The sequence below is a fragment of the Lipotes vexillifer genome, unplaced genomic scaffold (genome assembly GCF_000442215.2).
Source record: "Lipotes vexillifer unplaced genomic scaffold, Lipotes_vexillifer_v1.1 scaffold162, whole genome shotgun sequence".
Lineage (NCBI taxonomy): Eukaryota > Metazoa > Chordata > Mammalia > Artiodactyla > Lipotidae > Lipotes > Lipotes vexillifer.
The window spans coordinates 401,130-419,926 of NW_006779114.1; the positions used below are offsets into that span (position 1 = coordinate 401,130).

The 18,797-nt window shown below is 38.3% G+C and overlaps 1 protein-coding gene across 2 annotated transcripts in view; it reads left to right on the forward strand.

Annotated features, from left to right (window-relative positions):
• The window catches only part of DDX10 (DEAD-box helicase 10), a 286,645-nt gene that overhangs the window by 177,720 nt on the left and 90,128 nt on the right, over nucleotides 1-18,797 (forward strand). For both annotated transcript variants that reach the window (XR_456974.1, XM_007452471.1), the window contains exon 16: nucleotides 2,969-3,025. Coding sequence is in view for 1 of the 2 variants with exons in the window: in XM_007452471.1 (XP_007452533.1) it covers nucleotides 2,969-3,025 (57 nt within the window). In the remaining variant the exon portion in view is untranslated. The remainder of the gene's footprint in view (nucleotides 1-2,968; nucleotides 3,026-18,797) is intronic.

An 18,797-nucleotide genomic window follows, 5' to 3' on the forward strand; every position in this document is an offset into this window, starting at 1 on the left:
TTTCAGATAGAGTGCTAATATAGCTTTTTAAGATAAGAAAGAGAAGTTTTCTAATTTTCTTTTTGTTTCACCCAATATTGAAAGTTTGTTCTTTTTATTATACTTCATTTTCATGTCCTGGTCATGTTCATTTCACATTTTACAGGTTTTGAATATCCCTCATCCACCTAAGACTTGTGGCAGAAATCTTAAAAGGAAAAATTATTCTACTTGCATGCACATGTGAACTCTGATAGCCAATTTAAATTTTGAAATTTAAAATATTCTTCATTGACTATAATGAGTCAATACTGGTGTTCAATAGTAGTAGAAATTTGTTAATATTTTTTTTCTGCTCTGATTAAAGTGGCTAGATGAAAAGCCCCAAAAGAGAGATTGTGTTTACTTGTTTAGAGAGAGTTTGTCTGATGTGAACATATTGAGGTTATTCTTTGGAACTTTGAAGTGCCATTTTCAGATGCTCTATTGTGTTGGGAGAAGGCCAGTTACTGGATAAATACAACAACAATTTGTGTGACTGTTAAATGTGGTTAATTATCTGTTTTTTCTGGACAGGAAACAGGCAAAAGTTAATTAAATAGGGTACATAAAATGCTATCAGGAAAAAAATGCTCTCAGGATGAAAGACCCATACGGTAACCGACCATTATTAATAATAAAAGGAAATGCAACATTTGGCTGAAACATGTTGTTAAGATAAAAACTATTCATCTGGGCTTCCCTGGTGGCGCAGTGGTTGAGAGTCCGCCTGCCGCTTCAGGGAACACAAGTTCGTGCCCCGGTCCGGGAGGATCCCACATGCCACGGAGCGGCTGGGCCCGTGAGCCATGGCCGCTGGGCCTGCGCGTCTGGAGCCTGTGCTCCGCAACGGGAGAGGCCACAGCAGTGAGAGGCCCGCGTACCGGAAAAAAAAAAAAAAGTTACTGTGATCTTTGTAGGCTAACATAAAATACTGTTCTGCTTAATTTTACTTTGCATTCATGAAAACTTTGTGTGGAAAATGAAACTAAATTGTGTATGTGTGAAAGAGAGAAGAGAGAGAAATTTACAAATACATTCATCCACAAACTAAAGCCACCTCTCAAACTAAGCATAATTATAGTCAGTGGTTTAAAATTTTTTCCTTTAATATTATTTTGCTACTTTCATTTATTTTGTAGTCTGCTAATACTTATAGAGAATCAGTAATTGGTGCCAACTTTTGTGAAAAATTTGGGTGCAGATGTTTACAAGCTGCCATCCATTAACTTTTTCCCCCTCCCACAAATGAGGACACACTGAAATTATTTCACTTTAGTGGCAGAACAACTCTCATAAGCTCATTAGAGGACCAATTCATGTATAGTATCTTAATAACTATTGCATTCATTGGCTGCTTGGTAAAATAATAGTAAGTTTATTTTTTTCTGTTATTAAAGTCACATCTGTTAAATTCTCCAAATCCTGACTTTTAATTTTTTTTTTAGAATGTATCCAAAAAAGGCACTAGACTTGGCATACGGAGACCCATGTTTGAGATCAGTCTCTCACTTACTAAGCTCTTTGACAATGAAAAGAATGTGTTTGACAACAGGTTCTTAGTTTTGATTTCTTCATCTTTCCTTTTCTCCTGACCTTGATCCTGGAACTTCCAAATAATCTTTAGAATGTTTCTCTGTATAATTGCACATTGTTTAAGTTTTACGTGCTCTTTTAGTTGTATGTTTTATTTGGAAGTCAAAGTAATCCATTTTCTCCAAAACTAGTGTAGAAAAAGAATAATAATCACAGAAAAGAATAATTTAACATTATGCATTATTCAGGGGTATGACACATGAACAGTTGCCATTTGAATTTGAATTTTTGTTAGTTTCACTTAGAATTTAGCTTTCCTGCTGTGCAATCTGAAGCTATAAAAACTGAATCTGTAAGTTCTCTGGACTCCCCTCCTCTTTGCATTAATTAGTACTTAACCCCCCTTTGAAACTTTTAACATTTATGTTCTCACTTTATTAAAAAGAAGTCTGTAAACCTAGATAGGGTGTATAGTGTGGATTGTAGCCGTTTCTTGCCCTTCTCAGAGCTGTGAGCAACAGAGCAGCCTCAGGTCTGTCTCTAGAGTATGTATTAGAATTGGTTCTTCAATCTGGAGAAAGCTATGTATGAAGCATAGTGATAATGATAGATTGTCCAGACTGAAAAAATTGTTAATTCTCATGTTGGTGGATATTTAACGTAAGAGTGAATCATGGTCGCAGTTTCATGGAAGAATTATTTGCTGTTTATTCACTTTTTACATTGATCTAGTAGTTCATTAAATTTAAAATAGTAAGCTATGAATTCTGGATTGAGACTAGCCTCTATATTGTTTTACCACTTTATTTTTTGAAGAGGAAAAGAGGTGTTTTATTTAAAACAAAAGTTTTTTCAACTTTAGCTTCATTTTTTTGTTTTGAATTTTATTAATATACATACTTATTTTTCTTATTTTGAAAACATTAGTGCTGCATTTTCTGCCTGTTTTATGATCATTGGAAAACTAATGGGGAAATTATAAAACAATTCAGTAAAATAAGGTGCTTATAAGAATAATCTTCCATTGTTTTTGTTTTGAGAAAAATATTGCCACTTTTCTAAGAACCCCAGGGATGAGGATTTCATATCCTTTATAAATTCTGCTTTTAGAGGAAAAGGGAAATAATCATTACTGCATTTCTTCCTTTTTATTTTAATAACCAACACTGTGAACCAGTCATATGTCAGACATTGTGCTAATAAGCATTTATGTTGTTCTATATAGTTCTTATACCAACTTTATGAAATGTGTGTTCCTGTTATCTCCGTGTTTAGATGAGAAAATGAGAGGTAGTGAATAAGTTACTGAAAACTGTACAGCTAGTAAATGGTCTAACTGTAATTTGATTCCAGATCTGTTTGACACATACTTAATGATTATGAAAACTTATTAATTTTCCCCCTCTTCCTGTAGGAGAAAAGACTGAAAGAAAGGGAAGCCAGAAGAGAAGCCAGTAAGAAACAAGCAAAGGTAAGGGTTTATATTTTAATGAGAAGAATGTTTGTAACATTGAATGGAATTTAAATACCCTTCTTTTCCAGATGCAATTTATATTTATTTATACATCATGTCATTTGAATTGGATTTAAGTCCGTGTATGTGTATCATTTGCTTTCTCATATTCATTTGTTTCCTCTGTGGTGCAGGATGAAAAATACATAGGATAATTTGTTTGTTGGGCTTTGCCCTCCTACCCTCACCATCTTTTTCCATTATGTTTTATATTAAGTATAGGAGATGGTTGACTCTGTGGGCCAGGCCTGATAGGATTTTATTCTATGTCATCTTCAGACTAGAGAGACAGCCTGTGTGAACCCAACTTGCTAATAGATAACCCTGAAAGTATTGGTTGCTTCAACTCCTAGAACCTAGGGGAGAGCACTCTGTATCTCCCACCTTCACTGTATTCTGTAAACAAAAATTTTCAGCAAGTGTATATGTACAGTTTCTTTCAAATATATGTACAATTGTAAACACCATCATCCATGTGCAGCTAAAATTTTTATCTGGTGTGTTTGACACCAAGGAAGGTTCAGCTTCTGCATTCTGAGGACATTTAGTAGAAATGATTTCCTAAAACCAGGGCACAGAAATGTATGTCATTTCTCATGCTGTATCTCATTGTGCTATGCCTGACTAGCCATCATTTCTTCTTAGCAGTTAGCAAAGATCCGACTCCCTTGAGTAAAGCCGTAATGTTCTTTGTCATTTTTTTCCATGCTGACCATAGCACTTAGAGAGCAAGTCAGAGATGATAACTCATGCTATAGTTGTGAAGTGGGAAGCAATTACTCTTCAGTATAAGATGAAAAGACTGCTTATATTCAGTATTAAATATCACTTTGTCTTCAAAGGTGCCCTAAAACGAGACCTACAGTGTGTGCAGCCTAACTGCTAAATGGGGTGGTGGATTCCACATTTGCTTTTAAAATGCAGATGTGAACTGTCATGGCATGGAACTGAGATCTCAGGGACTATAGTGGGAAAAATTTAAATTTAAGAAGGAAATCTTAACTTTAATGAAAGCAGTTGATATTTATGAATATTGTATGTTCAGCATAAAAATAAATCATTTTATTTTACTAAGAAGCTCTCATTTCTTTCTTCACATGAAATTATAAAATGAAAGATATCAATACAGTCTGGAGCCAAAAGAAAACCCTGTATTTCCTTTGTGTGATTTGTGCATATTTGTGTATATTACTAAATCTGGTTTATTTTTTATACTTGTTGACACTGTATGCTTCATCTTTTGTAGTGGTTTAAGCTGTAAGAAAAAATTGCTCTCACCCTTGAGCCTGCCTCTTGTGCCTCTTCTTTTATTTCCCTATAAGTTGCTGTATGTATTTGGTTCTGATACTGTGCCAGCTGGGAAATGAAAAGCCGTAAAGGCTGTCAGAGTTAGGTTTTGCCACTGGGGTAGACCTCTAAAGTGAACTCCTCAAGCTAAGCCCATCCCTCCACTCCACACCCCTTCCCCTGTTTGTCATGTGTGTTTTGTTTCCTGATGTCTAAGAAAGGAGAAGGACTTCCTTGTCAAGAGGTTGTCTCATTTCTGTATAAGTGCTAAGGACTGTACTGGGAACAAAGAAAAGAACAGCTGACGTGGCTTTGCTGCTCAGCCAGGACCTTTCAATAGACAAAGGCGGTGTTTTAGTATTGCTCTGAATAGTCGAGCTGCCTCCATTTCACAGCCCTGTGTGAGTGCTCAGAGATAGCAGCCCTCTTTTTTTTTTTAATTAATTTTTTTTGGAGTATAGTTGCTTTACAGTGTTGTGTTAGTTTCTACCATACAGCAAAATGAATCAGCTATAGATATATACATATTCCCTCTTTTTTGGATTTCCTCTTATAAGAGTGATATTAGCAGAGAGATGAGAGGATGGGTTGTATACAGGACTCAAATGTTCCTCAGCACACCAAGGACTGACAGCAGTGACAGATTCAAGCTGACTCATGGAGGCCAAGGAATTAGCTTGGGCTAACCTTTTTGCACCCAGCTTCTTTTCAAATGAAAGTGACAGAGGATGGAGGCTCTTACAGCTTTTCAGGTGCCCCTTTGGAAACAGACCCAGAAGATGTAGGAGGGACTCTGTAAAGAGGTGATGGCCCAGAGTTCTGTGATAGCTAAAAAGAAATATATGAGATGAATTATCAGGTTTTCCAATTGTGTGTGTATGCGCACACACGCTTTAAATTATGGATGTCTTAGTTTTAGAGTAAACTTTGTCTTCTCTTTAATATGTCTAAACATAGTCATTGTGTGACTTGAGGCTGTTGTCTTCTGAGGCCTTCTGGTCAGCTTCAATCCAGAGCATCCTTCAGTCTCTGAACCTATACCTAAAAGATACCTTAGTGGTGAAAGAAAGTGGTGTTTGCAGACTTACTATAGCACCGGAGGTGTTTTCTTACCCATTTATACCTATTTCAAGAAATCAATGCATAGAAACTGGAAGTGTGAGAAAGGGAGACTCACAGAACAGTTTTCTACCTTGTTTTGTGCTTCATTTAGCAAACATCATGTTATAGGAGGAGGAACATAGAAGACACAGAGTGTTGCTTTAAAAATTGGAAAAATGTGTTAGAATAAAAGTTGATAGTATTATCTTTATTTCCCAGAAAAGAGAAAGTTTAAAGATATTGTGAGTTCTCAATTTTATAAATGATGCTTGGTGGTTATCTCTTCCCAATACACAGTAAGTATTCCTAAGAAAAATTGCTTTGAAGTTGGAGTGCAGTAAAATAAAGTTGGAATGGACCTCTCAGAAAGCTGATGCAACTTTTTGTTGAAAGATAGATCTAAGATCTGCCTAGAATACATTATGTGCAGTGTCAGGAGTTGGAGAGAAATAGGAAGTTGAAACTCCTAAGAAAGTTTTCAGGGTACCCAATGTCTAGTGATTTGAGAGACAGAGGTCTTTGGGTATCAAAACTTTCCTTAGCACTGAAATATTTGAACTGCTGAAGAATATTTGACTTTTACAAAACTTAGCTAATGGGATGTTGTGTGTTCTTATAAGTTAGAAATTTTAAACTGAGATCTGAAAAAGTAGTTGTAGCAATGATGAATAGACCACATTGCTTTTTGGGTTCAGGGAGGTTACATAATCCTAGAAATAGAGCTTTACCTCATTATCCAGCTAGATTTCCTCATGTTACTTTGATGGTCTCACGTGCTTGTACCAACCTCAGGTGGCTGGAAGGATTTTACAGAAATGTAAAGAAATAAAGTATGTGGTTGATAAAACTGAACACTGAGCGTGAAGGAGCAAAGAGTGGGAAACAGCTCAGAGGCACTTAAACACCGGAAAGTTAAGCATTGCTTGGACTTTATATTACAGATGATGCTTATAGTTTTTATTTTTTAGGCATGGGGGAAATTATATGAAAATAATTAAAATGATGTATGTTTTGAGGTTGATGTTATGTAGCCACTGTAAATTTTAACTTGATTTTCTCTTTCTGTTTTCTTTTATTGCTTTTAAAAATTTTAGTGACTCTGGGGCACTTTATTAATGTACTTAATGAATAGTAGTCTTAGGAGATAGTTTTAGGTAAAGTGGTGGTTTTGGTTAGTTCTTTCACAATAGGAGTAGAAGAAGTTATATAATTTTAGAACTTGAATATACCTGAGAGATGGTCTGGAGGTGTTTTCTAAAACTGGTTTATAATATCTTTTTCTATGGCTAGCAGTAGTTTCATAAAGCAAAGCTAGATTTATTTATTTTGATATTATGTTCTTTCGAAATCTTTTTGAACTTTTCCTGGTCCATGAAATGTAAGAATGGAAACATCCACTCATCTATTCCAGCAGTTTTAAATAGTGCATTGAGTAGCCTAGGGGTTCTGCAGAGGTATACCACCCCCCCCATCCCCCCAGGATACAGGAGGGTTATTTGGGCAGGACTCCAGGCTCCCATTTTGTCTTCAGTAAGAGTAGCCCCCTTTTTTTCTCTATGTATACTGAAGCTTCCAGGGAAATTTTTGTTTGAAGTAATGGTTCTACTTAAATACATACATCCATTCATACTTGTTATTTTTAAAATACCCAAATAAATTAAGCTAAAAGCAAGTAAATGACTTAACATCGTCACTGGCTTCTCTGATGGCAGAACCACTGTGTGTACTCAGGCTCCCTGAATCCTCATTTCCTGTTATTCTTATTGCACCATGCAGTTTCTGTATGTTACTTTTTACCTTTTATTTCTGTTTTTTTTCTTTAAAAAACAACCCTGATCTATGGTACATAGGTTAACAACTATTCATAGAAAATTACTAATAGCAAATACCTTGAGTAAGGAGAGAACGCCACACTAAGACTGGAAAGCAGTCTGTGTCTCGATTGCTGGGTGACCCCTTGATCTGAGCCAAAATATGTAACAAAAAGTATGTCTCACTACAGGCTTATCTGCTAAAGGATTATCTCTCCTTGTAGAACTACAAATAGACATTGATAAATGTTGGTAATGGTCATTCACAACTTTTCTAGGTCTTCAGCCTTTGCATTTATTCCCTTTTGGCAGTGCTTTATTGACTGACACCAAACTAGTATTTTTTAACTTGTGGGGAAATACCTCCTTATTCCATATATTTTATATAAACCTTCTACCCCCTCCCCACCACCTTTTTTCTTTTTTGGCATTTTATAACACTGAAATATTTAACTAGTCTCTTCCTTTGTTCTTAATATGTTTAGGATTTCAAGGGCTCTAGAGGATTGTTTATTTCAAACCAAACAGCTTTTTTTTTTTTTTTTTTTTTTTTTTTTTTGTGGTTCTTGGGCCTCTCACTGTTGTGGCCTCTCCCGTTACAGAGCACAGGCTCTGGACATGCAGGCTCAGCGGCCACGGCTCACGGGCCCAGCTGCTCTGTGGCATGTGGGATCTTCCCGGACCGGGGCATGAACCCGTATCTCCTGCATCGGCAGGTGGACTCTCAACCACTGCGCCACCAGGGAAGTCCTTCACTGAGGTTTTATTATGTGCTTATTCTCTGCTAGACACCACCAGGTGCCAAATACATAGCCGCAGAAAGGAAAATAATACTGCCCAGGCTTCATAAACTTCCTTATTTTCTAATGGGTAGAATGCGACTTAGAATTGCTGTCATGCTTACCTCAGAGGTCTGTTTCATGAACTGAATGAGATATTATGAATGCTTCATAAAACATAACATATTATATAAATCTAAAGGGTTGTGATGAGTATACTTTACCCAAGGGCAGAAAGTAACAACCTGTATATTTTTCTTTATTTTCTAACCCATGACTTTTTAATACTCCTAAGAAGGCCTTAGATTCTCCAGGCAAGTTAATAGGAATTGAACTGATTTTAAGAAAATGCAAAGTAGGTTATTCCTTCTCAGTATACTTAGGCATTAGCTTTCCTTTTGTTTGAAGGAAACAAACAAAAAGGTATTTCATTTCCTTTTGTTTGAAATGCAATAAAGCATTGCCTCCAGAAGTTCTGGCAAAAATTTGATCTCTCTTTTTTTTTTTTTTTTTGCTGTACGCGGGCCTATCACTGTTGGGGCCTCTTCCACTGTGGAGCACAGGCTCCGGACACACAGGCTCAGTGGCCATGGGGAGCGGCTGGGCATGTGAGCCATGGCTGCTGAGCCTGCGCGTCTGGAGCCTGTGCTCGGCAACGGGAGAGGCCACAACAGTGAGAGGCCCGCGTACTGCAAAAAGAAAAAAATAAAAAATGAAAGTTAACTATGGGAGAAGGAACAGTTCTGGTCATGCATATCATCCAGTTGGTGAATACATGCTGTTCTTTTTAGACTCAGTTTATGGGTCTTTTATGAAGATTTTTCCAACCCTTTCAGATATAATGGACTCCTGCTTTTGCAACTCCTACTCCAGCCTCCTTTATGAAGCATTTGGTAGTTTATAGCACTTATTTGGACACGTGTCTATTTTTCCTACTCAGCTGTAAGACTTGTTGTTTGTATTCCCTGTCACAGTGCTTGGTTCATAATAAGCACTTAGTAAATATTTGAATGAATGAGGGTGTGAATGAGTGACTTAAAGGGATACAGAGCACAGACTGTAAAATTCTTTGTAGTGGTAAAATATATCATAAAATTTACTATTTTTTAACCATTTTTATGTGTACCGTTTGGCAGCATTAATTACATTCACATTGCTGTGAACAACTGCCACTATCCATTTCCAGAACACTCTCGTAGTCCTGGACTGAAATTCTGTGCCCCTTAAACAGCAACTCTCCATTCCCACCTCTCCCAAGAGTCTAAACTTTTAAAGAGGAAAGTAATATTCCTAATCATTCTTTAACAGGTGAGAAAGTGGAGGCCTTTAATGAATAGGTGATTCTTCCAGTGTCTTACAGTTAATTAATAGCAAAATAGGGCTAGAACCCAGGTCTCTGAGTGTTTTGTGTGTGCTTTTCATTCTGCTTTAAACCCTCTCTATAACAATACAGGAAATACCAAAGAGCACTGAAAGTAGTGTAGAGTTTTGTTAGATTTATTTTATTTAAGGTGTCGCATTTTAAAATATAATAAAATAACGTTATTAATACTACTCTCAGTCACAATCTCAACACTTACTAAGGATTGTAACCCAAGTAACATAGAAAGTTTCCATAGTATCAATGTTAAACTTACCAAAAGATTTAAAAAACAGTACCCATTTTTTTTCCTCCAGAATAAATAGGAATTGTAATAATGACATTAGTTTGGAGTATAACTTTCATGGTCAATGTAAAGCATAATAGTAACTAGTAGCTGCTGTCATTCATTGACTGCTTACTCTGTTACAAATACTGTAATTAAAGGCTTCACATACATTATTTCTTTAATCCTCATAAACAGTGCTATGAGGTAACTGGTATTGTCGCCATTTCCAAGATGAGGAAAGATTATGCAACTTCCCCAAGATCACAGAGCTAAGGATATGGCAAGCCCAGACTCAAATCTACTTTACTGAACTCTTTTTTTTTTTTTAATATTTATTTTGGCTGCACCGGGTCTTAGTTGTGACACGTGGGATCTTCGTTGCGGCATGTGAACTCTTAGTTGTGGCATGTATGCGGGATCTAGTTCCCCGACCAGGGATCGAGCCTGGGCCCCCTGCATTGGGAGCGCGAAGTCTTACCCACTGGACCACGAGGGAAGTCCCTACTTTACTGGACTCTAAAAGAGCCTTGACACTTAAGCATAAGGCCATACTGTCCCCTCATTTCCAAGGCGGTCAAGAGTATTCACATTTGAGAGCCCTAAGAGCTAAAATAGAAGTTGCAAGTAAATACTTTCTTCTAAAGATTGCCCTTCTTATCCAGTTAGTTCCCTGTTATAGTGGTTACTTAAATAAACAGAACAGATAGTTGCATAACCATTGGCAGATATACAGTATTGTTAATTTTCTGCTAGTTTCTATAAAACCTCACTGTAATCCCAGTAGTCAAGTTTTTTTCTTCTGAATAAAATATTATGAAACAATTTACCATTATTTCCAGCCTGTGGAGATCAGTTAAAATTGTTACATTCTCCTATATTTACTTTTACATAACCTTTCCCTCTGCCTAGAATGTCCTATCTTCATTACTTCTTCTTCCTAGCACCATTTCCTTTTTGAAGCCTTTCCTGCCTTTTTCAGGAGATTTAGGCATTTTTCCTTTATGCTCTACTCTACTTTTTGGACATTATTCTGTCATGATACTTAGTGATTGTCTCTCTTATATCTAGACTGTAAACTCCTTTTGAGCAGCAACTGAGATTTTTCATAGCTGGCACATAGTAAATGCCCGTAAATATTTATTGAACACATCAATGAAATGCAGGTAAATTTATTCTTAAAGTTAACATTTACATGTTAATGCTTTGTCAGTTACAGCCTCCTTGAAATCCAGCAACTGGGCCCTTGGAATACAGTGGAGTTGCATCATATGCATTTAAATTTCAGCCAAACTGTGAATGTACCCAGCATACCTAGGCTCACCAAGTTGATGCTCCTCTCCTCCCCCATCTTGTTTATTCAACGCAATTTCAAACAAACCCATTAACTTACATTAAGGTTATAGATGCTTAATATTAAAACAGAATGTAGTAAACTCTTAGGCAGTCAGGATCCCTTTATTTATTTTTTTATTACTTTATTTTTTATTTATTTTTTTAACATCTTTATAATTGCTTTACAATGATGTGTTGGTTTCTGCTTTGTAACAAAGTGAATCAGTTATACATACACATATGTTACCATATCTCTTCCCTCTTGCATCTCCCTCCCTCCCACCCTCCCTATCCCACCCCTCTAGGTAGTCACAAACCACCGAGCTGATCTCCCTGTGCTATACGGCTTCTTCCCACTAGCTATCTATTTTGCGTTTGGTAGTGTATATATGTCCATGCCACTCTCTCGCTTTGTCACAGCTTACTCTTCCCCCTCCCATATCCTCAAGTCCATTCTCTAGTAGGTCTGTGTCTTTATTCCTGTCTTACCCCTAGGTTCTTCATGACATTTTTTCTTCTTAAATTCCATATATATGTGTTAGCATACAGTATTTGTCTTTCTCTTTCTGACTTACTTCACTCTGTATGACAGACTCTGGGTCTACCCACCGCATTACAAATAGCTCAATTTCGTTTCTTTTTATGGCTAATATTCCATTATATACATGTGCCACATCTTCTTTATCCATTCATCTGGTGATGGACACTTAGGTTGTTTCCATCTCCAGGCTATTGTAAACAGAGCTGCAATGAACATTTTGGTACATGACTCTTTTTGAATTATGGTTTTCTCGGGGTATATGCCCAGTAGTGGGATTGCTGGGTCATATGGTAGTTCTATTTGTAATTTTTTAAGGAACCTCCGTACTGTTCTCCATAGTGGCTGTACCAATTCACATTCCCACCAGCAGTGCAACAGTGTTCTCTTTTATCCACACCTTCTCCAGCATTTATTGTTTCTAGATTTCTTGATGATGGCCATTCTGACTGGTGTGAGATGATATCTCATTGTAGTTTTGATTTGCATTTCTCTAATGATTAATGATGTTGACCATTCTTTCATGTGTTTGTTGGCAGTCTGTATATCTTCTTGGAAGAAATATTTATTTAGGTCTTCTGCTCCTTTTTGGATTGGGTTGTTTGTTTTTTTGTTATTGAGCTGCAGGAGCTGCTTCTAAATTTTGGAGATTAATCCTTTGTCAGTTGCTTCATTTGCAAATATTTTCTCCCATTCTGAGGGTTGTCTTTTCGACTTGTTTATAGTTTCCTTTGCTATGGAAAAGCTTTGAAGTTTCATTAGGTCCCATTTGTTTATTTTTGTTTTTATTTCCATTTCTCTAGGAGGTGGGTGAAAAAGGATCTTGCTGTGATTTATGTCATAGAGTGTTCTTGCCTATGTTTTCCTGTAAGAGTTTGATAGTGTCTGGCCTTACATTTAGGACTTTAATCCATTTTGAGCTTATTTTTGTGTATGGTGTTAGGGAGTGATCTAATCTCATACTTTTACATGTACCTGTCCAGTTTTCCCAGCACCACTTATTGAAGAGACTGTCCTTTCTCCACTGTACATTCCTGCCTCCTTTATCAAAGATAAGGTGACCATATGTGTGTGGGTTTATCTCTGGGCTTTCTATCCTGTTCCATTGATCTATCATTCTGTTTTTGTGCCAGTACCATACTGTCTTGATTATTGTAGCTTTGTAGTATAGTCTGAAGTCAGGGAGCCTGATTCCTCCAGCTCCGTTTTTCGTCGTCAAGATTGCTTTGGCTATTCGGGGTCTTTTGTGTTTCCATACAAACTATGAAATTTTTTGTTCTAGTTCTATGAAAAATGCCAGTGGTAGTTTGATAGGGATTGCATTGAATCTGTAGATTGCTTTAGGTAGTAGAGTCATTTTTACAATATTGATTCTTCCAGTCCAAGAACATGGTATGTCTCTCCATCTATTTGTGTCATCTTTAATTTCTTTCATCAGTGTCTTATAATTTTTGCATACAGGTCTTTTGTCTCCTTAGGTAGGTTTATTCCTAGATATTTTATTCTTTTTGTTGCAATGGTAAGTGGGAGTGTTTTCTTGATTTCACTTTCAGATTTTTCATCATTAGTGTATAGGAATGACAGATTTCTGTGCATTAATTTTGTACCCTTCTATTTTACCAAATTCATTGATTAGCTCTAGTAGTGTTCTGGTAGCATCTTTAGGATTCTCTATGTATAGTATCATGTAATCTGCAAACAGTGACAGCTTTACTTCTTCTTTTCCGATTTGGATTTCTTTTATTTCCTTTTCTTCTCTGATTGCTGTGGCTAAAACTTCCAAAACTATGTTGAATAAGAGTGATGAGAGTGGGCAACCTTGTCTTGTTCCTGATCTTAGTGGAAATGCTTTCAGTTTTTCACCATTGAGGACGTTGTTGGCTGTGGGTTTGTCATATATGGCCTTTATTATGTTGAGGAAAGTTCCCTCTATGCCTACTTTCTGCAGGGTTTTTATCATAAATGGGTGTTGAATTTTGTCAAAAGCTTTCTCTGCATCTATTGAGATTGACCATATGTTGTTTCTCCTTCAATTTGTTAATATGGTGTATCACACTGATTGATTTGCGTATATTGAAGAATCCTCGCATTTCTGGAATAAACCCCATTTGATCATGGTGTATCATCCTTTTAATGTGCTGTTGGATTCTGTTTGCTAGTATTTTGTTGAAGATTTTTGCATCTATGTTCATCAGTGATATTGGCCTGTAGTTTTCTTTCTTTGTGACATTCTTGTCTGGTTTTGGTATCAGGGTGGTGGTGGCCTTGTAGAATGAGTTTGGGAGTGTTCCTCCTTTTTCTATATTTTGGAAGAATTTGAGAAGGATAGTTGTTAACTCTTCTCTAAATGTTTGATAGAATTCACCTGTGAAGCCATCTGGTCCTGGGATTTTGTTTGTTGGAAGATTTTTAATCATAGTTTCAATTTCAGTGCTTGTGATTGGTCTGTTCATTCTTTCTATTTCTGATTCAGTCTTGGCAGGTTCTGCATTTCTATGAATGTGTCCATTTCTTCCAGATTGTCCATTTTACTGGCATAGAGTTGGTTGTAGTAATCTCTCATGATCTTTTGTATTTCTGCAGTGTCAGTTGTTACTTCTCCTTTTTCATTTCTAATTCTGTTGATTTGAGTCTTCTCTGTTTTTTTCTTGATGAGTCTGGCTAATGGTTTATCAATTTGTTTACCTTCTCAGAGAACCAGCTTTTAGTTTTTTGGTCTTTGCTATCGTTTCCTTCATTTCTTTTTCATTTATTTCTGGTCTGATCTTTATGATTTCTTTCCTCCTGCTAACTTTGAGGTATTTTTGTTCTTCTTTCTCTAATTGCTTTAGGTGCAAGGTTAGGTTGTTTATTCGAGTTGTTTCTTGTTTATTAAGGTAGGACTGTATTGCTATAAACTTCCCTCTTAGAACAGCTTTTGCTGCATCCCATAGGTTTTGGGTCGTCGTGTCTCCATTGTCATTTGTTTCTAGGTATGTTTTGATTTCCTCTTTGATTTCTTCAGTGATCCCTTCGTTATTAAGTAGTGTACTGTTTAGCCTCCATGTGTTTGTATTTTTTACAGATCTTTTCCTGTAATTGATATCTAGTCTCATAGTGTTGTGGTCAGAAAAGATACTTGATACAATTTCAGTTTTCTTAAATTTACCAAGGCTTGATTTGTGACCCAAGATATGATCTATTCTGGAGAATGTTCCATGATCACTTGAGAAAACTGTGTATTCTGTTGTTTTTGGATGGAATGTCCTATAAATATCAATTAAGTCCATCTTGTTTAATGTATCATTTAAAGCTTGTGTTTCCTTAGTTATTTTCATTTTGGATGATCTGTCCATTGGTAAAAGTGGGGTGTTAAAGTCCACTACTATGATTGTGTTACTGTCGATTTCCCCTTTTATGGCTGTTAGTATTTGCCTTATGTATTGTGGTGCTCCTATATTGGGTGCATAAATATTTACAATTGTTATATCTTCTTGGATGTATCCCTTGATCATTATGTAGTGTCCTTCTTTGTCTCTTGTAATAGTCTTTGTTTTAAATTCTATTTTGTTTGATATGAGAATTGCTACTCCAGCTTTCTTTTGGTTTCCATTTGCATGGAATATCTTTCTCCATCCCCTCACTTTCAGTCTGTATGTGGCCCTAGGTCTGAAGTGCGTCTCTTGTAGACAGCATATATACGGGTCTTGTGTTGGTATCCATTCATCCAGTCTGTGTCTTTTGGTTGGAGTATTTAATCCATTTACATTTAGATAATTATCTGTATTACTGTTCCTATTACCATTTTCTTAATTGTTTTGGGTTTATTATAGTAGCTCTTTCCTTCTCTTGTGTTTCTTGCATAGAGATGGTCCTTAACATTTGTTGTAAAGCTGGTTTGGTGGTGCTGAAGTCTCTCAGCTTTTACTTGTCTGTAAAGGTTTTAATTTCTCCATCAAATCTGAATGAGATCCTTGCTGGGTAGAGCTGTCGTGGTTGTAGGTTTTTCTCCTTCATCACTTTAAATATGTCCTGCCAGTCCCTTCTGGCTTGCAGAGTTTCTGCTGAAAGATCAGCTGTTAACCTTATGGGGATTCCATTGTGTGTTATGTTGTTTTCCCTTGCTGCTTTTAATATGTTACCTTTGTATTTAATTTTTGACAGTTTGATTAATATGTGTCTTAGCGTGTTTCTCCTTCAATTTATCCTGTATGGGACTCTCTGTGCTTCCTAGGTTTGATTAACTATTTCCTTTCCCATATTAGGGAAGTTTTCAACTATAATCTCTTCAAATATTTTCTCCGTCCCTTTCTTTTTCTCTTCTTCTTCTGGAACCCCTATAATTCGAATGTTGGTGCGTTTAATGTTGTCCCAGAGGTCTCTGAGACTGTCCTCAGTTCTTTTCATTATTTTTTCTTTATTCTGCTCTGCAGTAGTTATTTCCACTATTTTATCTTCCAGGTCACTTATCCGTTCTTCTGCCTCAGTTATTCTGCTATTGATCCCTTCTAGAGTATTTTTAATTTCATTTATTGTGTTGTTCATCATTGCTTGTTTCATCTTTAGTTCTTCTAGGTCCTTGTTAAATGTTTCTTGCACTTTCTCTATTCTATTTCCAAGATTTTGGATCATCTTCACTATCATTATTCTGAATTCTTTTTCAGGTAGACTGCCTATTTCCTCTTCATTTGTTAGGTCTGGTGGGTTTTTATCTTGCTCCTTCATCTGTTGTGTGTTTTTCTGTCTTCTCATTTTGCTTATCTTACTGTGTTTGGGGTCTCCTTTTTGCAGGCTGCAGGTTCGTAGTTCCCGTTGTTTTTGGTGTCTGTCCCCAGTGGCTAAGGTTGGTTTAGTGGGTTGTGTAGGCTTCCTGGTGGAGGGGGCTAGTGACTCTGTTCTGCTGGATGAGGCTTGATCTTGTCTTTCTTGTGGGCAGGTCCACGTCTGTTGGTGTGTTTTGGGGTGTCTGTGGCCTCATTATGATTTTAGGCAGCCTCTCTGCTAATGGGTGGGGTTGTGTTCCTGTCTTGCTAGTTGTTTGGCATAGGGTGTCCAGCACTGTAGCTTGCTGGTTGTTGAGTGAAGCTGGGTGTTGGTGTTGAGATGGAGATCTCTGGGAGATTTTCGCCGTTTGATATTATGTGCAGCTGGGAGGTCTCTTGTGGACCAGTGTCCTGAAGTTGGCTCTCCCACCTCTGAGGCACAGCACTAACTCCTGGTTGCAGCACCAAGAGCCTTTCATCCACATGGCTCAGAATAAAAGGGAGGAAAAGTAGAAAGAAATAAAGAAAGAGGATAATAGAAAATAAAATAAAATAAGGTAAAATAAAGTTATTAAAATAAAAAAATAATTATTAAGAAAAAAATTTTTAAGTAAAAAAAAAAAAACCAAAAAATGCACAGATAGAACCCTAGGACAAATGGTGAAAGCAAAGCTATATAGACAAAATCTCACACAGAAGCATACACATACACACTCACAAAAAGAGGAAAAGGGGAAAAAATCATAAATCTTGCTCTCAAAGGCCACCTCCTCAATTTGGGATGATTCGTTGTCTATTCAGGTATTCCACAGATGCAGGGTACATCAAGTTGATTGTGGAGCTTTAATGTGCTGCTTCTGAGGCTGCTGGGAGAGATTTCCCTTTCTCTTTGTTCTCACAGCTCCCGGGGCTCAGCTTTGGATTTCGCCCCGCCATGTAGGTCGCCAGAGGGCGTCCTTTCTTCGCTCAGACAGGACGGGGTTAAAGGAGCCGCTGATTCGGGGGCTCTGGCTCACTCAGGCCGAGGGGTCTGAGGGGTACAGAGTGCGGGGCGAGCCTTCGGCAGCAGAGGCTGGTGACTTTGCACCAGCCTGAGGCGCACCATGCGTTCTTCCAGGGAAGTTGTCCCTGGATTCCGGGACCCTGGCAGTGGCGGACTGCACAGGCTCCCGGGAAGGGAGGTGTGGAGAGTGACCTGTGCTCGCACACAGGCTTCTTCTTCAGGCGGCAGCAGCCTTAGCGTCTCATGCCTGCCTCTGGTGTCCTAGTTGTTAGCCGCGGCTCCCGCCCGTTTCTTGAGCTTCTTTAAGCAGCGCTCTTAATCCCCGCTCCTCGTGCACCAGGAAACAAAGAGGGAAGAAAAAATCTCTTGCCTCTTCCACAGGTCCAGAGTTTTCCCCAGACTCCCTCCCGGGTAGCCTTGGTGCACTAACCCCTTCAGGCTGTGTTCACGCCGCCAGTCCTCTCCCTGAGCTCCAACCGAAGCCCGAGCCTCAGCTCCCAGCCCCTCGCGCCCCGGGGGGTGAGCACACAGCCTATCGGGCTGGGGAGTGCTGGTCGGCACAGATCCTCTGTGTAGAAATCTTTCCGCTTTGCCCTCTGCACCCCTGTTGCTGCGCTCTCCTCTGCGACTCCGAAGCTTTCCCCCTTCGCCACCCACAGTCTCCTCCCGCGAAGGGGCTTTCTAGTGTGTGGAAACCTTTCCTCCTTCTCAGCTTTCTCCCACTGGTGCAGGTCCCGTCCCTATCCTTTTGTCTCTGTTTATTATTTTTTCTTTTGCCCTACCCAGGTATGTGGGGAGTTTCTTGACTTTTGGGAGGTCTGAGGTCTTTTGCCAGCATTCAGTAGGTGTTCTGTAGGAGTTGTTCCATGTGTAGATGTATTTCTGATGTATCTGTGGGGAGGAAGGTGATCTCTGCGTCTTATTCTTCCGCCATCTTCCCCTAGATCCTCACCCAAGTGCTATTTAAGCTGCCGCCTCTATGCTGGGACTTGGAGTGTGTGAGTTTGTACGCAAGCCCTTCAAGAGGAGTCTTGGTTTCCCACAGTCTTCCTCCAGCTCTCCCAGACGTAACCTCCATGACTTTTCAGAGCCAGATGTAATGGGAGCTGATCCTCCTGGTCCAGGTTTCTCAGGCTGGGGAACCTGATGTGGGGCTTGGAGTCATGGCTCCTCAGGGGAGACCTCCATAGTTGTAACATTCCTCCCGCTTGTGTGTCACTGTATCATGGGTGTAGGTTTTGACTAGACTGTCTCTGCCCTTACTACCAGTCTCAGTATAGTCTTTTCTTATATCCTTTAATTATAAAAAAAAATCTGTTTTGCTAGTCTTCAGTTTGTTCTCAGAGATAGTTATTCTGTGTTTAGTTGTAGTTTTGATGTGTCTGTAGGAGGAGGTGAGGTCAGGATCTTCCCACTCCACCATCCTGATCCACACTCCTTGAACAGTCAATGGATAGAAGTTTTGTATTAATTCCTAAAGGCATTCCT